We start from the raw sequence: 25,579 nt of genomic DNA, 5'->3' as shown, positions 1-25,579 counted from the left end.
TGATATTGATCCAGTGACATGATAGTTTTTTTAATTATCACATTGTCTTCATCATAGTTGTAATAATGCTCAATGAGAGAATGAGAAATCTATTTAAATATTATATAGATAATATTTACTTAACTATATATTTAATGAATTTTATATTCAATATTTAATTATAATTATATGTACAGTTCATCATATTGATACATTGTTTGCTATAATTTTTATTATTTATCTCAAGCATTTGTTTAAAGTGATGCCCTGAATTCATTTTTTCTGCCCCAAAGTTCTAGAGCATTTAGAAAAGATTGAGGACCAGGGGATCAAGAGGGGCCATTGGGCAAATATTTTGTTTTCAGTGTGCCTTTCCTCTACTGTCCTATATGATATTTTAACTATTCCCTATATCACATTTCTCTCTGAACATTTATCATTATGTAACATATATTACTCATTTATCTTCACCCTCTACTAGAGAGTAAGCTCCTAGAGGGCAGAGATTTTGGTCTGTTTTGTTCACTGCCGTATACCCGGAGCCTCGCACAATGCCCAACATGGTAGATGCTCAATAAGGGGAATGAATGACTGAGTGAATGAACGAAAGAACGATGACCATGTATTTCTTTGGATGAGTATTCGTAAGTGTTTCCAATGGCATAGCTAGTCAACGAGATTGATCAAGTGCTTAAGGTGATAAATGTCCTCACCTGGTTATTAGACAATAACACCATCTTCCAAAAAGAAGGGGTGTAACCCCAATGTTTATAGCAGCATTATCGACAAAAGCCAAAGTATGGAAAAGAGCCCAAATGTCCATCGACGGATGAATGGATAAAGAAGACATGGTGTGTATATACACACACACACACACACACACACACACACACACACAACGGAGTATGACTCAGCAATAACAAAGAATGAAATCTTGCCATTTGCAACAATGTGGATGGAACTAGAGTGCATTATGCTAGGCGAAATTAGAGAAAGACAAATATCATATGACTTCACTCATGTGGAATTTAAGATACAAAACAGATGAACTTAAGGGAAGGGAAGTAAAAATAATATAAAAACAAGGAGGGGGCAAAACAGAAGAGACTCTTAAATACAAAGCATAAACTGAGGGCTGCTGGCAGGGTTGCAGGAGGGGGGTTGGGCTAAATGGGCGAGGGGCATTAAGGAAGACACTTGTTGGGATGAGCACTGGATGTGAGCACATAGGGGATAAATCACGGGAATCCACTCCTGAAATCATTAGTGCAGTGTATGCGAACTAACTTGGATGTAAATTAAATAAATAATACAATAAAAGAAGGGGTGTGAGCACAGCTTTCTGTCATTGACGACAGAGCTGCGTGCCTGCTGACAGGTAGGACAGCTAAGAGACTGTGCCGAAGGCTCCAGCCAGGCAGCTGTGGGGTAGGTGTTGCTGCTGCTGAGTTTTTTTTATACTGCTCTAGATCCTGTGCTTTCCCCTCTGGGTTTGCCTGGGCAGACTGGATATGGGTTATTTTCAGGCCCAAGTAGAAAGCCGATGAAACCCCAGTGAGTAGAATGGAAGCAGTTTCTTGTATCTCCTAAGAGCCGAGGTTGGGCTTTTAATACCTATTTAGAGAATATTAGTCATTCAGAAATTGATTAAAAGGCAGAATTAACCAGCATGCAAGGAAAATCATTCTTTTACAAATATGGTCCCTTCTCACAGCAAACAAGGAACCACTTGTATGCCATCTTTTGTTTATAAAGGACAATCCTTTTGAATTTTGTACCATCTGAAAGTGTTACCCATGAAGTAAATACAAGGTAGATTTTTTTGAAGAGTTGAGGTTTTGAATTCCAAGCTGGAACAGAATGAGCGCTCCTAAGTTCTCCAAAATACGCTGCTCAACTGACTCTTACTGGGACGGAATTATCCAGGGGCCTCTTGTGAGCAGGGGTGCCAGTAGCCATTTGTTCTGAATTTTCTTTTCAAGGTTGTTTGTACAGCCAACAGCCTTGGAAGATAGAGATAGTGTCTCCGCCTGGAGCAGAGGGTAGATTTGTTTGCTGCCTCGTGTCATAGACACATGGACAGGTTTGCTTGTAGCTCATTATAAAAGATTGGGATTTCCTAAAGCTCACGATTCTTCAGCTGTGACACACACTCATCGCACCCGCATTTACTTCTCTTGCTTCTGGGGACTTACGGGGCTTGGAAAACCAGTCAGGGACACGGAGCTTACACTGACTGCCGTAAGTATTGAAGTCTTTCACTTCTGACCCAGGGGTCGATGTCTTCTGCCGGCATCCATAAAACTAGGGCAGGCTCATCTGTTAGCGTCTAAGGCAAATCTCATGTTCTTTACGGTTCTTGACAACTCTCAGTTCATGTCCTTGAAAACTTTCTTTTTTTTTTTAAATTTTTTAAATGTTTTTATTTATTTTTGAAAGAGAGAATGAGACCGAGAGTGAGCGGGGGAGGGGCAGAGGGAGAGGGGGAGACACAGAATCTGAGGCAGGCTCCAGGCTCCGAGCTGTCAGCACAGAGCCCGACGCAGGGCTCGAACTCGCGAACCGCAAGATCATGACCTGGGCCGAAGTCGGATGCCTAACCGACGGAGACACCCTGGCGCCCCTTGAAAACTTATTTCTCGAGACGGGGTAGGCTGAAGTTGACCCAGCTTGATTGAAAAAGTAGACTATTTCTAAGAAAATGATTTGTACAACAGAGGTTATGGGAGTGCTTATAGAGGAGGGAGGAAAACTGAGACTTTGCGTAGGCATTTTTTTAATGTTTGTTAAACATTAAAGAGAAAGAGAGAGAATGAGCAGGGGAGGGGCAGAGAGAGAGAGAGAGAGGGAGAGAGAGAATCCCAAGCAGGCTCTGTACTGACAGCATAGAGCCTGACTCAGGGCTCCAACTCACAAACCATGAGATCGTGACCTGAGCTGAAATCCAGAGTCGGATGCTCACCTGACTGGGCCCTGCTAGGTGCCCCTCCTCAGGCATTTTTAAAGCAAGCCTTGAGCCAGTTATATGGTGGTTCTTTTCATCTCCTGACACTGAACCCTTAGAGCACCTCATGCTCAGGCCTCACCTGTTTGTTTGTCTGCTTCCTCGGACTTCCCAGCCTGCAAAACTGTTGTTCATAAGACACCCACCCAGTCGACAGTATTTTGCAAGAGCAACCTGAATGGACGAAGACAGGACATTAATCAGACATGCAAATAATCATACAATGTGACTTACCAACTGTGATCAGTCCAACAAAGGGAAAATAAAAAGAGCTGCATGAACAAAGACCGCCGCGAGCCTGCGGCAGGACGATCTTGGTGTGGTGGTGGTGGGGGGAGGGGCAGGCGGTCAGGAACGATCCCCCCGCCCCCACCTCTCGAAAAAGAGCAGTTTGAGCCAACAGATAATGGCTAAAAATCCAGCCACCACTTAATTCCTCCGAGTAATAAAAGTCAACTAAATGGACTTCATTATTCCAAAGAATAGATTTGCATTCTTTTCTTACTAAAAGTCCCTTGACTTTTGTGTAAATCAACCCAGGAATGTTGACGCTTGAGGCCTTCAGATCTTTACCATGTGAAATGTTTATAGAGCATCTATCACATACCCATTTGGCGTGCCATTCTGTAGAGGGTTGAGAGGTATATATGACACGGTACCTACCTCTAAAGAACCTGCGATCTCGTGGCAAGCTATGCGCCTACTAGTGGGACTGTCACTGGCCACAGACAGGTGCAAGCGAGTGGTCCAGGGTCCAGGCGTGCTGAGTCGGGGGCTGCAGAGGCCACCCAGAGCTCAGCGGTCTGGATGTTGCCAGGGAGGAAACAGCATCTAATAAAGAACGGACCCTCCAGAAAACTTAATAACCTTCCCAGGACTGGAAGTGGGGCACGTGCCAGTTTGGTTCAGGGGTAGGGGCTGCGTTATTCAAGGCAGCGGATGGTGAAGACAGAGGGTGCAGCGAGAGGTGACACTGGCCTTCGTTCAGGCGAACACCTGCCTACAAAAGCAAATGGGACCACGATGTTCCCATTGCCATTTGAAAGATGGCATTTTTAAACATTAATTATAGTAGCTATTCCTTTTCAAAAATGGAATTACTGTTAATATGTTATTTATAGCCACATAGCTTTAAAAAGACTTCTGAACATTGGGTGTCTGTGGAAAATTTTTAAACTCTGATCATGTAAACCCTTCCCTCAAGGTAGCATTGCAGAAATTGTCATATCGGATTATGTTTTAACAGAGACCGTTACCACATAGCAATATGAGTCTCGGCTCTGTGTTAGAGGATATGGAAAATGCCGCCTTTTGATGGCTTTTAAAAACCCTTTGGCCCCTATAATGGTCGGTTCACCAAGAGAGCCTGTAAACATCAGACTTATTTTTGTTTACTTATTTATATATTGAGAGAGAGGGAGAGAAAGAGAGAGAGAGGGGAGCGGAGAGAGAGAATCCCCAGCAGGCTGCATGCTGTCAGTGCAGAGCCCGACTCAGGGCTCGATCTCATGAACCTTGAGATGATGACTTGAGCCGAAGTCGAGAGTCAGACATTTAACCAACTGAGCTACCCAGGCTCCCCAACATCAAACTATTTTTAAAAAGGTTATGTGAAACTATTAGAAAATTCAGGCTACAACTCTTAACTAATGTCAACGAATTGCAATACATTTTTTAGGAATTACTCTTTAAAGCCTGGGTTTTGTAAAGGGTCTTGGGATAAACATCCCATCTCTAATAGCACCTTCCACATTTGCCATCTTAGGATTTGGAGATGTTTCCCAGGTCAGGATCATTCCACGTTGAATATGTGCGTTTATACAATGCAAGGATCTTTATGGAGTAAGATGGATGAAAATTGTAAGGTGGGGAGTTGAATGTACAGATTCGGGATTTTCTGTATTTAGTTTTTCCAAAGGAGAATTGTATCATCTAATTTATATGCTGTAAGAACTAACTCTTTAGGTTTATATCTCATTTCCAAAGTGGAACTTTAGGAAGTGGTGAAATTATGAATTCGGTTCTCTTTCCATTCCAGTGTAATCCCCGTGGTTTGACCTAGCAAAAAGGGCCGAGAAAGTGATACTATCACATTGTCCATATCCGAAAGAATAAGGGCGTTTGCCATCCTGGATAGAGAGGCCATTTATTCCATCATAAAAATTTCCCAGCCGTAGAGTCAGTACAGCCTCCTTCAGCTGTACTATAGCTGTCATCACCTCTGTGGCAAGAGCTGTGAGTTTATCTAACCTCCATCTCTTGGTACATATAAAACAAACTTTCCCCCCGTTTTGTCCTCCTTAGCTGGAAAAGAGCTGATTATTGATTGGCTTAAAGTAACTCACTGTACACGTAAAGACCATTATTGCCCTGACCTCTTTTTCTTTAGACTAATCCCAGTTTCATCTGCTTTGTTTTCTTTCTTAAGTGTTCTCTCCCCGCCCTTTAATTGTTCCTCTTGCCACCCTGTGAACCCATTCCAGTTCCTTCTCGTGCGCCTGAGATGGTCGAGTGCTTAACCAGTCACCGTCTTACTCTGTGTCATCGGGTCCTTCCTGGTACTGCTAAATGCAAAGTGGGGCAGGGTCTGGTCCTGTATATAGCACATGTGCATTGGAAGGTCTCTTGATTGTTGGGTTGCAGTTAATATTAGTTGCTAAGAACGTTCAGAGTCTTAAAACACTTGAGAAGTTGGGGAGGGTGGGGTTGCTATCTCGGCACCACTGTCATGATGCCAGTTAGGTGCTTTCAGAAGTAGGGATAGTGAACTGGGGCGCCTGGGTGGCTCAGTCGGTTAAGCGTCCGACTTCAGCTCAGGGCATGATCTCGCGGTTCATGAGTTCGAGCCCTGCGTTGGACTCTGTGCTGACAGCAAAAATAAGATAAAACATTAAAAAATAAAAGAAGCAGAGACGGGCTGGCTGGCTCAAAGTCATGCTGAAGTGATCTCTCCTGATGCTTGCCAATTTGGCTCTGCTCACACTGGCCAGACACCTGCAATATGCAATAGAAGGAAAGGGGCAAGAATTTGCCATCTCTCTAAGTATTGTGGAGGACATTAAATGGCATGAGAAATGGTCTTTGCCTTCAGGAAGCTTGTAATTGAGGTAACTGTGCAGGTATAAGGTACAGGACAATAAATACTGAATAGGAATCAAATGTTAGCAATTGCGCCGAGCCCTGAGGAAGCACAGCTGCAGGGAATTAGGGAGGCCTCATCGGGAGGTTGAGCCTGACCCTGGGCGGGGGGCCGGAGGGGAGGGGAGGAGTCTGTCCTGCAGGGTCGTGGGAGACCCGGTTTGGAGCAAAGCACTGGTGTTAAGAGAGAAGATGAACATTTGGTAGACATTGAGCGAGAAATACGTTTCTGAATAATATCTGTGTTATTCGAGCTCGTTATAATTAGTATTGTTTGCACATGGAATTCCACAAGTGTTAAAAAAAACAAACTCAACGAGGGGCGCCTGCCTGGGTGGCTCAGTTGGTTAAGCGTCCAGGATGTGATCTCGTGGTTTGTGAGTTCGAGCCCCGCGTCGGGCTCTGTGCTGACAGCTCAGAGCCCGGAGCCTGCTTCGGATTCTGTGTCTCCCTCTCTCTCTGTCTCTCAGTAATAAATAAATGTTAAAAAAAAAAAGTATGGTCAAAGATTTTATTAATAAAGAGGTTCCAGAGTCATTTCTTTCCATCTAAAGCTCTTGGCTTATTATTATAAGTTCAGACTCTGAATTAAATACAAGCCCTCAAGTGCCTTGCTTTGGGGACTCATTCTGCTATCTGGACCGACCTGTGACTATCTTCTTTCTCAGATATGATGCAGGGGTGCCTGGGTGGCTCGGTTGGTGAGTGTCCAACTCTTGATTTCCGCTCAGGTCATGATCCCAGGGTTGTGGGATCAAGCCCCACATTGGGCTCTGCCCTGGGCATGGAGCCCAGGACTGTCTCCCTCTCCCTCTCTCCCTCTGCTCCTCCCCTGCTTGCATTCTAGCTTGCTCTCTCTCTCTGTCTCAAAAAAAAAAAAAAAAAAATCCAAGATCATTTAGAAATTAACGTAAAAAAACTATTTAATTATGTTTTTTGAGGCTTGGTATTTGCTTCCAGGATGGTGCATTAGCAAATAGTTATTTCTGGTGAGAATCTGCCCCCTCACATTATTGTTCGAGTCTCTGTTCTGCTATTTTGAGCTCTGGGTTACAGCAGATAGTACTTCTGAGCTTCAGGGTATGGTATTTTCAAACACATGGCTCTCCGTTTCGGAGCAAAAGCAGACTCAATGCGACCCCACACTGTAATGGAATTTTTGTGGTTTGGGAAGAGTCTATGTTGAAGTCTACTTTTATATTTTCAATGAAGAAAGGATTTGAGGAAATGGAAATGAATAGAATAACATCTTGGATGAAAAAGATTCTTTTAACATGTAGTTTGAGCAGAGGATAGAGGCAGAGAACGGGAAGTATTTGGTATTCACACCACTAATCCACCATGAAGAGCTTGGGAGGTCTACACCCCGCGTCCATCCCACCCCCAGCTCTAGTGCATGGCGCCCTAGGAGGAGTCAGGAGCAGTGCTGGCCCACGCAGGATAGGACAGGGTTTTGAGGGGTTTTGAGGACAGGGTTTTGAGTGCTACTGGTAAAGCAGCACTTCTGGAGCACATGGTCTTGATCACCAGAAATGAACGGCCACGGCCACGGCCCAGCAGCCATGCTGGCAAGTTCAGAGGGGCCCCACACAGCCTGTGATGGACTGACCGCTGGCAGAGTACCAGACCAAAACCCCATGCCTGCCCTAAAAAAACGAGAAGAAAGGACCCCACCCCCGCGGCTCCTGGCCCCCAAATAAAATTCTTGTGTCACCACATTGAAGACACTGGTCCCGTTTGCTTAACAACCCTCCCTCTCTTGCTGGTATGACTTGATTAAAGCCCCAATGTGAGCAGTAGCCCAGCAGAGATGCTCCGTCTGCTGATCTAAAAGAAGCAAACATTTGCATTTTACCCCCAAGCCCACCTTTGGGTAGAGTCTTAAGTATTACCTATTCTAAGTTTTTGGCAACGTGAGCTGCTTGACAGGCAGTTGGAATGTGACTGCAATGCGTCTGTTGTAACATAAAATGTTAACTGCTGTTTTTAGAAAGTTGAAGTAGTCGTTGCTACCACAGCCCCGTTCATGCCTCTAAACTACTGTTCTGTTTTCCCCCTTATCTGGCACCTCCGTGCTTTATTACCCTCCTATTCCATGGGATGTTTACAAACCGGGCAGCTCTCGTTAGTTTTTTGGGTTTTTTGTTTTTTTTAAATTTAAGAGCTTAAAACATGCCTGTTACTAATTTCACGGCTTTTATATGAAATTGCTTGGACATACATATTCTTACCCAGTTCATGGGGTTCAGTAGTTTGCAGACAGTGAATTCAAGAGCGGACGATCGACAAGGCGCGTGGCTGATGGTGGCCATGCCAGGCGACGGCAAAGCAGGCAGGGTTCAGTGGGGCCTCGACTGGGGCGTGTTGTAAATAATTGATCATTGAGAAAAAAGCAGTTAATCTCTTTCACTGGCGGCTCTTTCTTTTTAATGAAACGAATCTGTGCATTTCCCTGGGCCGATGTTAACTATCAACTAGAACGAAGACAAATCGAGCACCCCACGCTAAAGATCTAAATATATCCTACTGAAGTTTGACCTTCCTAATGGAGACTTTGTGATCATTTCGATGGGAAGGTTTTGGTTTGTTTCATCAGTTAGAAGTATTTGCTAAGCTGTTAGTATGAAACACACCGAAGGGTTCTTAAAGCTTTGGATATTTTTGGTTAGTATATACGCTGTGGAAGCGAGCACTGGATATTTTTGGCTAAAGAGAGGAATCCCTTTGTCAAAGTGTTATTTTCTTTCCTTTTTTAACTTAATTTTTTAATTGTTATTTTAGAGAGAGCGTGAGCAGGGGAGAGGAGCAGAGAGAAAGAGAAAGAGAAGCAGGCTCCACGCATAACGGAACCTGACTAACATGGAACCAACTATTGCCTACTGGTTGTTTCCAGTTGTGTTGTGTTTTGTTTGCTAGTACACTGTATTATAAAATTATTTATAATTGGTGAAGGCCAGAATCTCAGTAGTGACAGCAAGAAGGCAGAGGAGGGAATGGTTCAAAGGAACATTTTGTTGGGAAAACAAATAGGATTTCGGGGGGGTAGTTGAACATTTTGGTATTAAGAGTGGAGAATGAACAGTGCTGGCATGTTACTGAAAGAAGGACTAGAAGAAAAACAGAAGGTTATAGAGAGATGACGTCGAAGCAAGAGGATGGACTTTGTTTTATTTTTTTTTTAATGTTTATTTACTTTTGAGGTAGATAATGAGCAGGCGAGGGGCAGAGAGAGAGGGAGACACAGAATCTGAAACAGGCTCCAGGCTCTGGGCTGTCAGCACAGAGCCTGACACAGGGCTTGAACTCATGAACCGTGGTATCATAACCTGAGCCAAAGTTGGATGCTTAGCTGACTGAGCCACCCAGGTGCCCCACAGAGTATGTTTTTAAAATGCCAGGCTTGAGATAGGCATGCTGTCCATGCCCACTGGGCAGTGAAAAATAAGGGTCTACAGGCTTGGGGAAGACATCAGAGATAGAGACATTGGTCCTTTGCACAAAGTCGTCGTTGAAGCCTATGAGAGTAGAGGAGATCTGTCCCCAGGGTGGCCTTCTTCTAGAGGAAGGAAGTAGCATTCATGGCAGTTACCTGCGTCTAAGGGCCTGGCTAAGGGGACTGAGAAGCTGTGTCAGAGGAGGAATAGCGAGTAAAGACCTTTGATGACCCCTGCCTGTGAGCCTTTCTTCAAATGCTGGTTTCCTTGTGTATAAACCACCAAAACCAATGGCAACGATTTGATAAGCCAGTTTGGGCCACTGCTTTGAATTTAAGAACTAGGCCATATCAAATCTCAAAGGGGCTCAGAGTTCAATTGTAATTTGGCAACTCTCAACAGAAGTTACAAAGTCATTTTTTAAGACTACATTAGGATTATATCGACTAGGACCTTTAAAGGAGGGTCCGTGTCAGTTTCACAAGCCCATGTGACGTAGAAAGGCTGCACCAAATACAGTGAATTTCTACAACGTTTACAAGTAGCTCTGAAGCTATCTCACAATCTGGATTGGCATAAAGATCACCCTGTTGCCACCGGATCTTTCTTTTTATAAAGGATCTGTGAATTTTTATTTTATTTTATTAAAAAAAATTTTTTTTACATTTATTTATTTTTTGAGAGACACAGAGACAGAACACAAATTGGGGAGGGGCAGAGAGAGAAGAAGACACAGAATCAGAAGCAGGCTCCAGGCTCTGAGCTGTCAGCACAGAGCCCAACACGGGGCTCGAACTCACAGACCGCGAGATCATGACCTGAGCCGAAGTCGGATGCTTAACCGACTGAGCCACCCAGGTGCCCCTGTGAATTTTTAAACTTACCCAAGGTGATTGGAGGGGAAAATAGAGAGAGTTACCAGTAGTCAAAATCATTATTTTGTCACTTCTCATGGCTTTAAGAAATACCCACATTTGCAAGAGCAAGAGAGTCATCAAAACTGCTGATGCCACTGAGGAGTGACATCGCAGGGAGCTTGCCAAGTTTGATGCCGGATTCAAGTTAATTCACTATGTTCCTAGTAATACCTTAGATACCACGGCTGAAGATTCCTGAAGAAGAATCAAAAGGAGTGAAGATAAGGACTCTTACCATAAAATGCTCTGTCATCTTCGGGGGAAAAAAGATATGTACGTAGAGCAATATTGAAGAAACCTCTCTGGGGTGTTCTGTGAACCCCAGGATTGTGTTTGTTGCTGTTGAAGGAATTGGCGGTCAGAGTGCAGTCAGTCCATCCCTGAGCTCCTCCCACCCGAAGGACCCGTTTGTTAAGGAAGAAGCAGGTGTGTGAGCAGTGGGGGCACTGGCAGGTTAGAGGAGGCAGCAGGTGGTGAACGAGCTGTTTTCCAGGTAATGTGATCAGAGTCATATTTATAGGGGTGGTCATTTTCAGGCATGATGGACTCAGGCCATCATCTTGGGTTACTTGATTATAAATTGCAAAGAAAGAGGTCGTAGCTGTGGAGTGTTGATGTAAACAAAGGCTGATGATTCCACAGCGGAAAGCTTCTTTGTGGCTTCTGTGTCACCTTGAAAATCTCTAACGGCTCGGAGTAGGAAAGGTTGCTACCGGAGGGGTGGGAGAGTAGGCACCATATTCTGGCAGAACCTCACTGTGCTCAGCACTAGGTCGTCCGGAGGCATTGATGAGTCACGGGAACTAATTAGAGGAACGCTGGAGGTGTTCCAGCAGGATTCTTAGGAAAGCAAGTTTAGTGGTCGAGCTCCCCTTCTCCCTGCCCACTGGGTGCCTGTTCCAGCTGCTTGCAGGAAGAGTCAGGAAGAATCCGGGATTCTTTGCCTAAGGCCCTTAACTATATGGAGTCACCCAACCCTGGGCATCGAGAGGTTGAGACTGGAGGTTCCCGCCCATGGCTGCTGCTTCCCAGGCCTTTGACAGTGCAAACTCTACTCTCCGGGTCAGCCTTGGGCTTTATTTTTGGACAAGTGGCCGTGCCCTCTTCTGGTCTTGTCTCAACACGTAGGCCACGCCCAAGCCCCTGGCACCCGGGGACCTGCTTCTCTGCACCGTGTCCATGGTCCACAGCTGCGCAAGAGACACCAAAATCCGGACGCAGTAAAGCATTCCCTTTTGCGTGTACTGAGGTCCTGAACGATGGTTTTATCTTGGACATGTTCCCTTTTCTTCCCCCTTTTGCCTGTTCATTTTTATCTCTCCCTATAATATATAAACAATCGACTTATCCTATTTACCGCACAAAGAGAAAATTAAACGTCCAAATTATTCATAGCTGTGGCAAAGTATTTCCAGAGTGTGAAAAAAATGGACTCAGACATTTCTGCTGCTGCTTTTGGTATGGTGGGAATTTATTACTCAGCCCAGTAATCGTCTTGGCCCAAAGCAAACAGTTGTGTGGGCCAGCAGTGGGTCCCTTTCCTAAATCGCTCTGCCAGAGATACCTTTGTTCCTATTCGAGACAGCCTGAACCAACGGCATCTTTCCATCAGAGACGGATTATCTCTGAATCTTAGACATACCGCACAAGTTGTTGAGACCCAGCCAATGAATTTTACTCGTATGAGATATTCCATCCCTCCCGAAAGGAGGGATACGAAATGGGAAGGAGGCAAGAGAGAACTCAGAGCCCCACAATAAATAGCTCTTTGTACCAGTCCCCTCCCCTCACCCCAGCCCACTGAGATCATGGAGTAAGTTCGCAGCACGCAGTGGAAGGCATTTGCTGCCCGGCAGCGTGGCAGACGATGACCAAATGTGAACTTGTCTTTCCACAGTGTGCGGCTGTGACCTGGCACAAGGGGGCTTCTTCATCAAGAACGGCGAGTATCTCTGCACCCTGGACTACCAGAGGATGTATGGGACACGCTGCCATGGCTGTGGGGAGTTCGTGGAAGGAGAGGTGGTCACTGCCCTGGGCAAGACCTATCATCCCAACTGCTTTGCGTGTACTATCTGCAAGTAAGTGGGGGCTCCCCTAACGGAGAAGCGCTGGGTTCTGCTCTTCAGGCCTGGGATATACGCCTTTTGTCTGGAGATGTACTGTCTTGACATACTCTTTTTCTGATGTATCCTTAAAGTTTTTTAAAAAATCTTCCTATTATTATATCAGTCTTAGTCAAAAAAGTAATTTAGTTGGGAAACTTTACCCGTGATGTCCTCTACTAAATAATAGGACTGATTTTAAGGGGCTTGAAGGCAACTGGAAAGCGGCTCTAGGTCTTGAAACTTTTTTACATTTATTATTATTTTTTTGAGAAACAGAGTGAGACAAAGCGTGAGCGGGGGAGGGGCAGAGAGAGAGGGAGACACAGAATCTGAGGCAGGCTCCAGGCTCTGGGCAAGCGGTCAGCACAGAGCCTGATGCGGGGCTCGAACCCACGAACTGTGAGATCATGACCTGAGCCGAAGTCGGACGCTCGACCTACTGAGCCACCCAGGCACCCCTAGGTCTTGAAGCTTTTTGAGCAGTGAAAACATTAGGAGGAAATAGCATAACTGCTCGGAAAGATAAAGCTGATTTGGAAGAAGAAGTTCATATGGTTGTGTGTGTTTGAAATAGTCTCCCTTATAGCGGAGCGAGGCAAACTCTGCCCGTGTCCCAAATGAGACCCAATACCTGTCTCTGTAAATAAAGTTTTATTGGGACACAGCCACCCCCGTTTGTTTCCAGATGGCTGCTGATGGGCTGTGTTTGGCTACAGGGTCAGAGCTGGGCAGTTGTGACAGACTCCATAGGATCTGCAGAGTCTGAAAAATTATTTGCAATCTGAACTTTCAGGCGGAAACGTTTACCAACCCCTGTTCTCTAGGCTTCTATCACCTGGCAAGGTTAAATCTTAATTGCCCAAACCAGCTTGGTTACCATGATCAGTCAGAGAGAAGAAGGCAAGTATGTGAAGTGTGAGTGGGGAAATGTGGTTTCATCGTTGTGTTGTGTTGAATGCTACACATAACTGAACCTAAGATGACTTTGATTCCTGTGCGAGGAGAGTCACCAACAAGGGTCAGCTACTTTATTGATCGATCCTAGTCGATCGATCCTTTTAGTGTGGTGCTGACTGCTGTGTGGTCCAGTTTTATGGCTTTGTTAAAAACTACAGTTCAGAGGAGGTGAATTTGCTTTGTTTTCCAACATTTCAGGTTTCTAGGCCAGAGAGATGTAAACTCTAAAAAAGGTAAACTTAATTTTATATAATTAACCAACAAGGTAATACTCAGAGACAAATCCTAAGATTCAAATGACATAGTCATGGTGAAATTATTATTGTAACTTTTTATAGCCATCAGTCCATTTCTCAATTATATTTTTTTAAATCCTAATTTAAAAATTCTGAATTATTGGGCTGAAAATTGTTCTGCATTTAATCCAAAGTAAAGTTTCCTCTTGACCTGTCCCTTTTCAGACTGTAGCCCACAGCCTGGTTAAAAGCCCTTGCCTGGCGTTTGAGTCCCAAGTTCTGGTCCAGCTTCCTGGGCTGATTTGAGACCTATGTGAAGTAACTTTTCCAAGGCAATTGCTTCATCTATAAAATAGGAGGCCGTGATCCGAGTGATCCCCCAAGCTAGGATGAGCGTTGGACTTCTTCTGTGGGGAAGGTCTCTTTACAAATACCTGTTTCTAGCTTCCCCCGCCACCCCCCCCCCCCAAACTCTCCCGCTGACTTAGTGCTTTCTGGAGGATTCCCAAGTATGATGTACTCATCCAACTCACCAGGTTGGAAGGCCCTGGCCCAGATACACTCTAAGAGCCCTCCCGATCCTGGCCTTGAGAGATCATTGTTTTAAATTTGGTGATGAAGGAAAAACATTAGTGTTAGTCCCGTCTCTGGACGTTTGAGCCCGTGAACAGCTACTCAATGCTGCTACCGCTGACCCGACAACATTGTACCTGAAGTGGAGGGGCCTCCTTGTGGGTTACAAACTTTAACCCACGTAGCAATTCTGTGAAGTCAGCCAGGAATTAGTGTCCCTAATTATGAGTGCCGCGGAGTGTCGGAGCTTAACGGACGTTCCCAAGGTAACACTGCAAGGTTTGAACTCAGGTTTCCTGACTCCAAATCCAGTTCTCTTTGTGTTTACACAGAAGGAAGTGAACCCATGTGGGCAGAGGACCCAGTGGGCAGAAGGGGGAGGTATGCGGATCATTTATAAAATTACAAAGCCCCAAATTTAAAAGACCTGGCCTCATGTTGAGACCTGGACTCGGATGTATCCCCTCGTGGATCCAGGTGGGATTCAAGTCTGAAAATACTAGCTTGGCTCAGAGGCTAGAGAGGCGGCTTAGGGGGCACAGTTTGAGGGGGTGCTCACGCTCAGGGCCGTGCATTGCGGGGCCTGTACCTCCTTAGAGCCTGTGCCCCAGGCGCCTCACTGGCCTCACCCTAGTCCTGGCCCTCATCGGAGGCAAAGAACCTGTGCTTGCTTTGAAATGGCCCCCCAACTCCCGATGCCTCGCCCACAGAGCCGACTGGGGGCCTGTTCAGGTTTCATTAATGACGCAATAGGCCCACTGGCATCTACCAGAGTGCAGTTTTGATTGTTAAAGATAGAGAAGTCCTGAGGTGGATGCCACCTGTACCTGCCTGTGGCCCAGTCTCCTGAGCTGGTCGATCCAGGGAAGTCACTTAACCTCTCTGGGCCTTATCTGAACAATGGAAAGTAACACAGCACCATGAGAGGGGAGGAGACTGCCTCAGCTCAGCACTTGTAAAATGAGGTGGGGGGGTGGGGAGCGTAAGAACTTAACAACGCTCCACCACGCACCTCTGTGGCGTGGTTTTGAGTCCAGATTTACTACCTGTGTGTGCATGACGGTTCATTACCAAGTGTGAGGCAGCCGAAGGGCCACTTAAAGGAGCGATCGCAGCTGTGAAAGTAATATTCCTGTCAAGGAGCTGGCGTTTGTTTTTAAGTAATTGCTCCTGACTCACATGTGGGGGGGTGTTTTGCTTGGGAGTTTTGCATTTCCTAGCTGACAGAATCACACATTTGAAAACTCCTGTTAATGAAGAGTATCGGCAAATTGCCAATTACAAGTAAGCAGGTGTGGAAACGGTCATATACCTATTTGTTAATGACTTTTGTTTTTGAAAAGCTAGCTGCCTGCTGAGCTGGCAGGAGAAGAGACTGGTAACATACACGCAGAGGCAACATGTTTGGAAAATGTCTGTTACTGATAAATGTCTAAAGCAAAAGGAAATTATCTCTCTGAAAAGAAGCTAACAGATTTTTTTTTTAAATTTTTAGAAGCTAACGGTTTTTAAACAAGTATTTACAGCACTGTTGTGTTTCTCCACGAGGCACTGGGTCTTCAGCACTCCAGCTCTGGAGGGAGACATCCAGTTCACCCACTCAGATGTCTAGGACAAAGTCTAGTTGGGCACCATGGCCCCGTAGCTCTAGGGAACTGAAGGAGTTAATGTTTGACCTGTAACCAGTTCTCCTGGGGAGGGGCCTTACGCTTGAATAGGAATTTATGGCATTTAAAATGTTTCTTCTTGAAGGATTTTCCATTTGGAAAATGGAAAAGTTTTGTGTGTTTACCTGGCTAGGTGACTTGCTGGAACATCCCTCCACTAATGAGTAGAGGTAAATTATTCCATTTTACTGTCTGGTTGCCGGCAGAAGCAATACGTTCTCGCTTCTTCTCAAAATGAGGCACGTTTATTTGTTTGGACTATATCCAGCTGGCTGGCTCAGTTAGGACCGCATTTCAGACATTTTGGCTGGTGCTCCTCAAAGAAATGGATTGGCACCGGAGGGCAGCAAGCCGAAGGAGCAGGGAAAGAAATTAAATTGCTGGAATAACCTTGAGGGCAATGTCTTTCTGTCTCCAGGCGCCCGTTTCCACCCGGAGACCGAGTCACGTTCAATGGGAGAGACTGCCTTTGTCAACTGTGTGCGCAGCCAATGTCGTCCAGCCCTAAAGAAGCCTCCTGCCCCAGCAGTAAGTGCCCTGGCCACCTGTTGACCTGAGCTCCTAGTAGCTCAAAGGTAGCTTAGGCAAGTGCCTTTCTTTTTGTGCAGCTGCTATAGCTGGAGACAAGCGTAGTCGTGTCTAAAGCACTGGCAATCGTAAAACGTGAAGCCTTTGCTAAAACCCATGAGTGAGAAGCATCTCCCTTATTTCAAAGACATAAATAGAACTGGACGTCAAACTGTGCATTTTGAGGGTAAATAAAGGAAAAAGAATGATAAGACTTTACGTGAGAAATGCCCATTCCCTTAGTCTCGGAGGTTGAGATGTGCGGACATCTGGTGGCAAAGTGATCGATAGCTCTGTGTGTTAAAGAAACTGTCCCCAGCGGTGATTTATCCTTACCGTTAATTCTTTATATTTGTTATCTTTAAATATGTATTCACTTAGAGGGTTTCTGACACTTACTCATTGAACAGATAGGTTTTTTTTTTAATATTTCTTCACCTTTGTTCATTTTTGAGAGGGAGACAGAGTGTGAGTGGTAGAGGGGCAGAGAGAGAGAGAGAGAGAGACAGAATCCGAAGCAGGCTCCAGGCTCTGAGCTGTCAGCACAGAGCCCGACACGGGGCTCGAACTCATGAACTGTGAGATCATTACCTGAGCCGGACGCTTAACCGACTGAGCCACCCAGGCGTCCCTGAACAGATAGTTTGTTGAGCACCTACAGTGTGTAGTGTTGTTCTCACTGGAGATACAGGCTGTGAACAAAGACTCAGCATCCTTGGGAAGCTTACTTGCCAGCAGGAACGAGCAGACCATAAATGCATACACAAAAATACTTAATATGTGAAGAAAAGGAAAGTAGGAAGAAAAAGCAGGGTAAAGGGGCTGCATTCATAGGGGATGGTTGGGGGAGACTTCTCTTAAAAACCTAAGGAGCATCTGAAGAAAGTGTGGGAACGAGATACATATGTGTCATGGGATTTATCATTCTTCGTGACGAGGTCTTGTCTGACCTGTGGGAATCTGGAGAAAACTAACTTGCCCCCAATCCTTCCCCCAGCTAACTTCCCTGATAGGCCGGTCACACTCTTTCTTCTGATAAATAACATTGGGTAAGTCAGTTAACTTACTTACAATCAATGAACCTCTACCTCTGTCTCCTCCCTGGGACATTAGGAAGTAGACCAGAGGTTTGCCTTAGTTTCTGGGGATTTTGCCAGTCTTTGGGAGGTTGGAATAAATTATTCCACTAAGTCCCCCCAGTCTCGGTACATAAGAATGAACTCAGCCACTTCTGGTCTGGAGGAATTCTGTGCAATCTATAGCAGGGATTCTAAATCTTTTTGTTAAAGAATAATCCTTATACTTAGAAAGAAAGAGAGAGAGAGAGAGAGAGAGAGAGAGAGAATGTTTTGACCAAAGCATTTGCATAGAAATTAGATTTGACCATTGGGAGGAAAGAAGAAAATAAATGTATTAGGGCGTCTGATTCAACACAACCGGATCCTTAGCATGAATTTATATGTCCTGCTGATAAATATGAGCAGCCTGAATAGGACAAGAGCTATAAAGTAGACCCCGGTCTTTGACACCTAGGGGAGTTTGTAGTGCTTCACTCTTCATATCTACCCTGCCCCAAGCAGGTCACTGGGAAGGTTATCTGGGAAGGTCACTGGGAAGGTTATCACCCCGTTATCTGGGAAGGCCTGCTTTGAAAGTGCACTACCAAAAACTTTGGAGGAGTTCTTCAGTCTAGCTAAGAAGCAAAGGATTTGGGGCGCCTGGGTGGCTCAGTTGGTTAAGCATCTGACTTCAGCTTAGGTCATGATGTCATGGTTCATGAGTTTGAGCCCCACATCATGCTTGCTGCTGTCAGCACAGAGCCCGCTTTGGATCCTCTCTGTCCCCCTCTCTCTCTGCCCCTCCCCTGCTCATGCTCTCTCTCTCTCAAAAATAAATAAACATTAAAAAAAGAGAAAGAAACAGAAATACATATTTTTCAAGGCCCCTGTCCTCTTTGCCCATGCAATTTGGGAATGGGTTTCCTCATCAGAGTGCTACCAAAATGGTTATTCCAATTTCTATCAAACATGTTTCTGCTTTACCTGTATTTTCCATCTTATATGACATACATGTTATGCACACAATAAAGAAATAAAAATTCTAAGCGTAAAAATGTATCCTACTTCATTATATCCTTAATGCTAGATGTAATAACAATTGCTTGTGTGCAGATTGTTGGACAAAATCATATTTTCTCCTTTGCTCTCAAAGGATGAAATCTCTTTTCTATGCAACTGCCTTGGTCAGAACAGTTTTATTTTCAACAAGTACTGATCTATTTAGATCAGTACTCAGATAACATTTATGGGGCATGTGGGTGTCTGTTAAAAAAAGAGTTCTTATATATGGATACACACATGCAAAATACCCAAGCTGGGCGGGCACACAAATACTATGTGGCAAGGGAATTTTCAGCAAGTTGCTGAAATTCACTGGAGCATGCTTGGAAAACACTTGCTTACTCTTTGTAATTCTTTTAAGAATTGTCGTGTCCGTTAAACTATCCTGGTGTGACTTTAATTCTTATTTTGAAAAAATTCTTAAATTTGGGGCACCTGGGTGTCTCAGTCGGTTCAGCCTCTGACTCTTGATCTCAGCTCAGGTCTTGATCTCAGAGCCGTGAGTTCAAGCCCCGTGTTGGGCTCCACATTGGCCTCTGTGCTGGGCGTGGAGCCTACTTTAAAAAAAAAAAAAAAAATCTTAAACTGGGCCAATCTCCCCTACATCAAAGCAAAAAATGAAACGCCTCTTTGAAACTGTTCACAGAGCCAATGAAGTAGATCAGAGAGCCAAGGTCCTCTTTCCCCTTCGAAATGTTCTTTCAAAAACGAATCTGCTCTTCTGAACTGCAATTTTTATTTCACGATCGGTGGCTGGTTTCCCATCATCACTGAACAGGAGGGGAAAGACAGTGGGAGAGGAAGAGAAGAAGTGAAGGGTGGTCAACAGAAGCGACATCAATGATGCGATGAGAATTCACGCAGAATAATTTCTGCTTGAGCTTCCTGGATAGAGGTGCGGTTTCTGCTACAACCGATGAGGAGCCCTTGTCTGCACTGCTCTGGTTTAGAGAGGACTCCCGGTGGCGTGCCCATGACGTCACGGTGCTCCCGTCCACCTTACGTTCTTTTAACCTTTATATGTGTTTTGTCTACTTCATCACACACCCTTCTGGTACTCACTATGGATCAGGTACTGTGTACCTGGTCCACGAATTTTAACTCATGTAATTCTCAGAACCACCCACCAGGTTGGCACTAAAACTAGCCCCTTTACGCAGAGGAAGAAACGAAGGGCCATGGAGGTGAATTTACCCAGGATCGCAGACAGTAAGCAGTGGGGCTGAGTTACAGACCTGGGCTGCCTGGCTCCAGATGCCGTACCGCGTGCCTGATGATATTCCACAGCATGGGCTTCACTCTCTGCTGAGCCTCAAACGATGGCCTGACTCGTCCGTGTGTTTACCTGAGTGTCCTGCCTCCAGGGGCTGTGCGCTTTCTACATGGCACAGCTGCCTTGCTTTTGTAGCCAGGTTTGATGAATGGAAGCCACGAGGAAGTTATTCGCAGAAGCAAACTACTTCCCTTAAAGATGATCGCCCCTGAATTAGCTAAAACTCTTGCGGCATCCGGTCTGCTGCAATTTGAATTCAATAAGCAATAAACCTTCCGTACCCTGAAGCGATGGTCAAAATTACCTCAGAGGGTTGTGATGAATGTTAATTAAGTTGTTTTTCCTACTTAAAAAAAATCAATTGCCCATGTCTAGCGGATCCACACTTTAAAAATAAAAAGTGACGTCCAGGAGACGTTAAGTCCTCCCAGAAGGTCACATGCACTCCACTGAGGCTTAATTTTTCTCCAGCCTTCACGTATTTGCCAGCAGTTGGGGACGGGATTCACACAGGTTAAGGAGCCTGGGGTGGGGGGGATGTACATGTGTGGCATCCTAGAGTGTAGGGAATCGGGTTTGGACCGTCGTTTCCCACACGGCTTCTGTCTATTTCAGGCACCTGAGCAGGAGTGGCTGTTGTCTGCAATGACCTTTTCCATTTCCAAGGGTGTCTGACTAGCCTCTGATTGCGTGTGGGTTTGGTGGGTTGACGGGGCGACCACCCCCACGCAAAGGCATGCCAGCCCATCTTCCTCTCTCTCCCCCTCTGCACAGCATTGTCACGATTCCAACTGCAGTAGAGACTTCTACAGGTATCGGGGCAAATGCTCTAGTCGGCCCGAATTTAAGTCATTTCAGATAAAGAATCACCTGCATGTGTTCAAAGGGGAGGAAGAACTTTTCCATTATTTTACATTTCTGTGCGGTGCAGTGGCTTTTGATAGTTGCAAGGTAATTTTTATTTTATCTTAAATTCTCTCCCCCAGATCATCTGCAGGTTGAGTGGGACTTGTCTGCTGAGACACCTAAGAATAGGTCAGGTGGTGATAATCCGACGCTGCCCTCAGACTGCCTGGGTCACATCCTAGCTCTACCACTTGCTAGCAGTCTCTTTACCTCTCCAGCCCCCACTGCCTTATCTGTAAAATGGGATGGTAATAGTTACCTACCTTATAGGATTACACGGATACATATATGAAAGTGCTGTTTAGTTATAAGACAATAACCTACTGTTCGGGCATTTATTTTTGAATATTTGTGTCAGACCATCACTACTTTTTGTGACCCTGCTTTTTTCACTCTGGTGTTCACGATATGTCTTTATGTGCTCATTTGATACTTTGCCCCAGTTTAAAAACCAGTGAAGGTAGGAACACAGATAGCCCCTGGATTCTTGGAGTTTGACTCTTGGTGATGTATTTTAGGGCAGGGTCTCCAAAATCAGATCTGCTTTAGACACTGCCTGTCGAGAGGATGTATGGGTTCTGGACATGTGGTGGCTGGTTCTAACCCCTTTCTACCACGCACGGGCTGTGTAGCCTTGAGAGTTCAGTCTCTGCCTCCGTTTGTTTGCCTACAAAACAGGACACAATAATAGTTCCTTTTTCAGTGGACTGTGCAGATTCATATAAATAACATGTCTGAAAGATTCATGACATTTAATAAGCTCATCTGTATGCTAACCATTATTCTTTACAGAAGTTACAAGACTAGAACTTGAGCTTTAGAGATATTTAGAGCCAGAAAGGAACCAAAGAAGAGGGCACAGCATAATGGTTAAGAATATGGCCTCTCCACTTCAGAAAGCCTGGATTGGAATCTTCATCCTCCTTCTGCCTGGCCAGGGAGCCTTGGACAAGTTACTGACATTTTAGAACCTTACTACCCTCATCTAAAAATTGGAAAATAACTACTTCCAAGGGTTATTATGAGAGTTGAATGAAATACTGCAAGAGAGGACAGTCTAAATATGGAGAGGGTTCTTTAAAAGCAGTGCAGGGGGAACCCCAAACAGACCAAAGGACTTGTTGTTCTGTGTCCCGAGACATGAAACTGGAAAGATGGAGTGACAGGGCCAGGTCTCGGGAGGCCTTGAGGAGTTTGGCAAGGTGGAACTTCTGAGAATAGTTTTTAATCTAGAGGATGACCAGATGAAAACAATGTTCTAGAAAGATCAGTATGGTAATGGTGGTAGTGCAAAATCAATGCAAAGTCAGTGCAAAATTATGATTTTGGCATGCAAAATCAATGCCTGGGGATCAGCGATCTACCCATTGATTGTGGGTAGAGGTAATAGCAGGGAACAAAGACGATGAATGTCAATGTCAAAGAACGATACAGGTTGTCACTCATTCAACAAACATTTCTTTGAGTACCAACAATGTTCCACCAGGCAAATTCTTTATTATATAGTTAACATAGTACTGTAAGACAGTTGTCCCACCTGAGAAACCAACATTGGGACAAAACCTATTGCATTTTAGTTATTTAGACGTGTGCCCACCCACCTCCGGCACCAAGATAATGAACTCATTAATACAAGGACCCTATTTTCTTTGTCTTCCACAAGGTCTAGCATGTCAAGCCCTATATAAGCATCCTGGAAACTGAATCAAAGCCATCTCTTTCTCTAAATGGGCTAATAACAATCTTCTCTTTTTTAAGGGGTTTAGGTGTTCCTCGTAAAATAATAAAAATCTTACAGAAAAGTTCGAAGAAGGAGATAGAAAGCACCTGAAATCCCATCACCTAGAGATCATCTCCATGCATGGATTTTGCTAAGTCCTCCAGATGTGTGCAATTTTACATAAATTTGTCCCATAGCATTTTGTTCACGTGTCGTCTTTTCAAAAACCATTTATTATTTTGACTGTCACACAAAGACTGAAAGCCTTGAATTTGCTTAGGCCCCTTGGCAACAGGACTAGCATGCATGTGTCCTGGGCAAAGATGCTTTGCCTCTCTATTATGGCCGTTATTACCTTATATTCCTGCTAGTTCTTTGTATGTTTATCTCTCCCACCAGACTGTGAGCTACTTAATAACAAGGACAGTTGTTTTGTTTTGTTTTGTTTGTTTTTTTGGTTTTTGGTCCTTATGAATCTCCCTGGGTTCACAGTAAACGCATGAATGTTCATTTAGTGAGTGAATCCATGCCTTCCCTGGGGGGGGCTTTGAGAGAGTAAATCTCAGCTCCCAGGTCTGGAATGTTGAGTTCTGACTACTGTTTGAATGAATACGTGAAATTGAAGACTGGAGATGACTTTTGTGATGTGGTGAAATCATATAGGTACAGCTTGGGTGCATTGGGCAGTAAGGATAATGGCATGTTTAAACTCACCTTTACGTTCTTATTTACAAGTTTTCTCCCTTGTTTAATAAAAGGGGATGTGGTTATTGCTTCAGATAAATTTGGTGATGACAGTCTTGGGTTCTGGCCCGAGGGGCAGGGGTCTAACCTCGTGTGTCAGTTCCCGTATTGCTTTACTGGCTATGGAGGAGGGTGTTGAGAGAGTTTGGAATGTACATGGTAGCCAGAGGGTCATTGCAGAGAGGCAAAGTACGTTGCAAAAAGGAACATTAATATTCAGACTTTTTTCAGACTGAAATCTATAACGATTATGAGTCAGATGTAAAGATCCCAGAGTGACACATCTTTTCACTTAACCAGAGCCTCGATCATCTTAGTTTTAGGAAAGGAGGAGAAGTCTCTGCTTATTAGGGAATGGGTATAACTTACATGGAAGAAAGCGAAAGTGAATACCAAAAGCCTCTTAGCAAATGGAAAGTCAATGACATTTTTGTTATTCGCTTTGTTTCAATAGCTATGCCTCTTACATAATAAGATCCACACCTTCTAACAATGTGTCAGTAAAACTAGGATTTTAATGATTGGACCAGCAGTCATTCTTCAGATTCTTTTTAATTTTTCAGTAGCAGTAAAAATCTAGCTGTGTGTACTTAGAGTTGTATGTCCCTATAGATTATCCCAGAAGGATATTTGAGACATTGCTATTAGTACTTGTCTCCAGCAGGGAGGGAGGGAAGGAAATTATTTTTACTATATGAAAGCAAAAATTGTAACCATGTGTATATCTTATCTATTTAAAACCAAAGTAGAATAAATAATAAAATAATGCTAATTTTATAAAGTAAAATGAAAGACCTAGTCCAGACTAAAGTCTCAGTGCATTTTGCCCTTGCTGTGACCTTCAGTGTGTCTGTATTAAGTGATTGGTCACATAATGAAAGTCCTGAAACAGACATCCTACCCCTTCTTTTTTTCTTCCTGTCTCTGGGAGGGAGTGAACGAGCTGATGTTTGCTAATGAGTATTGAACCTTAGAAGCTGACGTGGAACTCAAGTGCGATTTCCTCTTTGGCAAGAGCTCCAGTAGGCTGAGTGACCGTAGCCAGTTAAAGATTTATCATAAAACTCTTCACCAGGTTGGGGCGCCTAGGTGGCTCAGTCAGTTAAGCGTCCGACTTCAGCTCAGGTCATGATCTCGCAGTTCATGAGTTCGAGCCCCACGTCAGGCTCTGTGCTGACAGCTTGGAGCCTGGAGCTTGCTTCGGATTCTGTGTCTCCCTCTCTCTCTCTACCCCTCACCTGCTCTCTCTCTCTCTCTCTCAAAAATAAATAAACATTAAAAAAAAAACAAAACTCTTCACCAGGTTAAAGTTTACAACTAAATTAGAGGAATCAGTACAAAAACAACCCTTCTTGGTACATTTTTAATTGAAGTGCAGTTCACATAACAAAATTCACCATTTTCATGTGAACATTTTAGTAAACATTTACAATGTTATACAACCACAACCTCTATCTAGTTCCAAAACATTGTTATCACCCCAAAAGAAAACCCCATATCCATAAAGCAGTCCCATTTCCTCCTCCCAGCCCCTGCCAACCACCAATCTTCTATTTCTGGATATTTATGGATTCTCAATATTTTGTATAAATGGAATACCTAAGTGGCCTTTTGTTTCTGTCTTCTCCCATTTAGCTTAATGTATTCAAGGTTCCTACAGGTTGTAGCATTTATCAGTACTCCGTTCCTTTTCGTGGCCGAATAATATTCCTTCATGCGGCTAGAACATGATTTGTTTATCTGTGCATCTGTTAACAAGCATTTAGGTCAGATTCATCTTTTTTGGCTGTTATGAATAGTGCTGCTGTGAACATACATGGATGATCATTTGAGCTCCTCTTTGTAATTCACGTGGCTCCTTGTACAGTTTTAAGAGGGGTTGGCTGAGGACTGTCCCAAATGTCAAAAACAGTGAATCTCCCCCTGGAGAGTGTTGGGCTGGTGTCCACTAATGTTTCACAGTGTGGCAGGCTGAGGCGTGACCACCGCTGAATGGCCGCAGGGGGCAGCCTTCGTCTGGGCACCTTGTTTGTTCCTTCTCCTACTCTTTCTTCTTCTTTCCCACTCGTTTTCTTCCTCCATTGCTGGCCGTAACTTGAGCAGAGGACTACTTAGTCCTGCTGGTGGAAGTCTGACCCCTAGTTTTCTAAACCCTGTCTAGCAGAGTATCAGCGGTGCGGAGGACTCAGGTTTTGAACTTCAGACATGTCAGTTGTGTCTTCCCGCACGCATCCGT

General features: G+C 44.5%; 1 protein-coding gene across 1 annotated transcript in view; it reads left to right on the top strand.

Moving 5' to 3' along the window:
* ABLIM1 (actin binding LIM protein 1) overlaps nt 1-25,579 on the top strand; it is a 158,600-nt gene that overhangs the window by 28,556 nt on the left and 104,465 nt on the right. The window contains 2 exon segments of the mRNA XM_042908656.1: nt 12,370-12,553; nt 16,432-16,541. Coding sequence (XP_042764590.1) covers nt 12,370-12,553; nt 16,432-16,541 — 294 coding nt within the window.

The sequence above is a fragment of the Panthera leo genome, chromosome D2 (genome assembly GCF_018350215.1).
Source record: "Panthera leo isolate Ple1 chromosome D2, P.leo_Ple1_pat1.1, whole genome shotgun sequence".
Classification (NCBI taxonomy): domain Eukaryota; kingdom Metazoa; phylum Chordata; class Mammalia; order Carnivora; family Felidae; genus Panthera; species Panthera leo.
The sequence above is the reverse complement of the archived record's forward strand: the minus strand, read 5'-3'. Positions and strand labels throughout refer to the sequence as shown.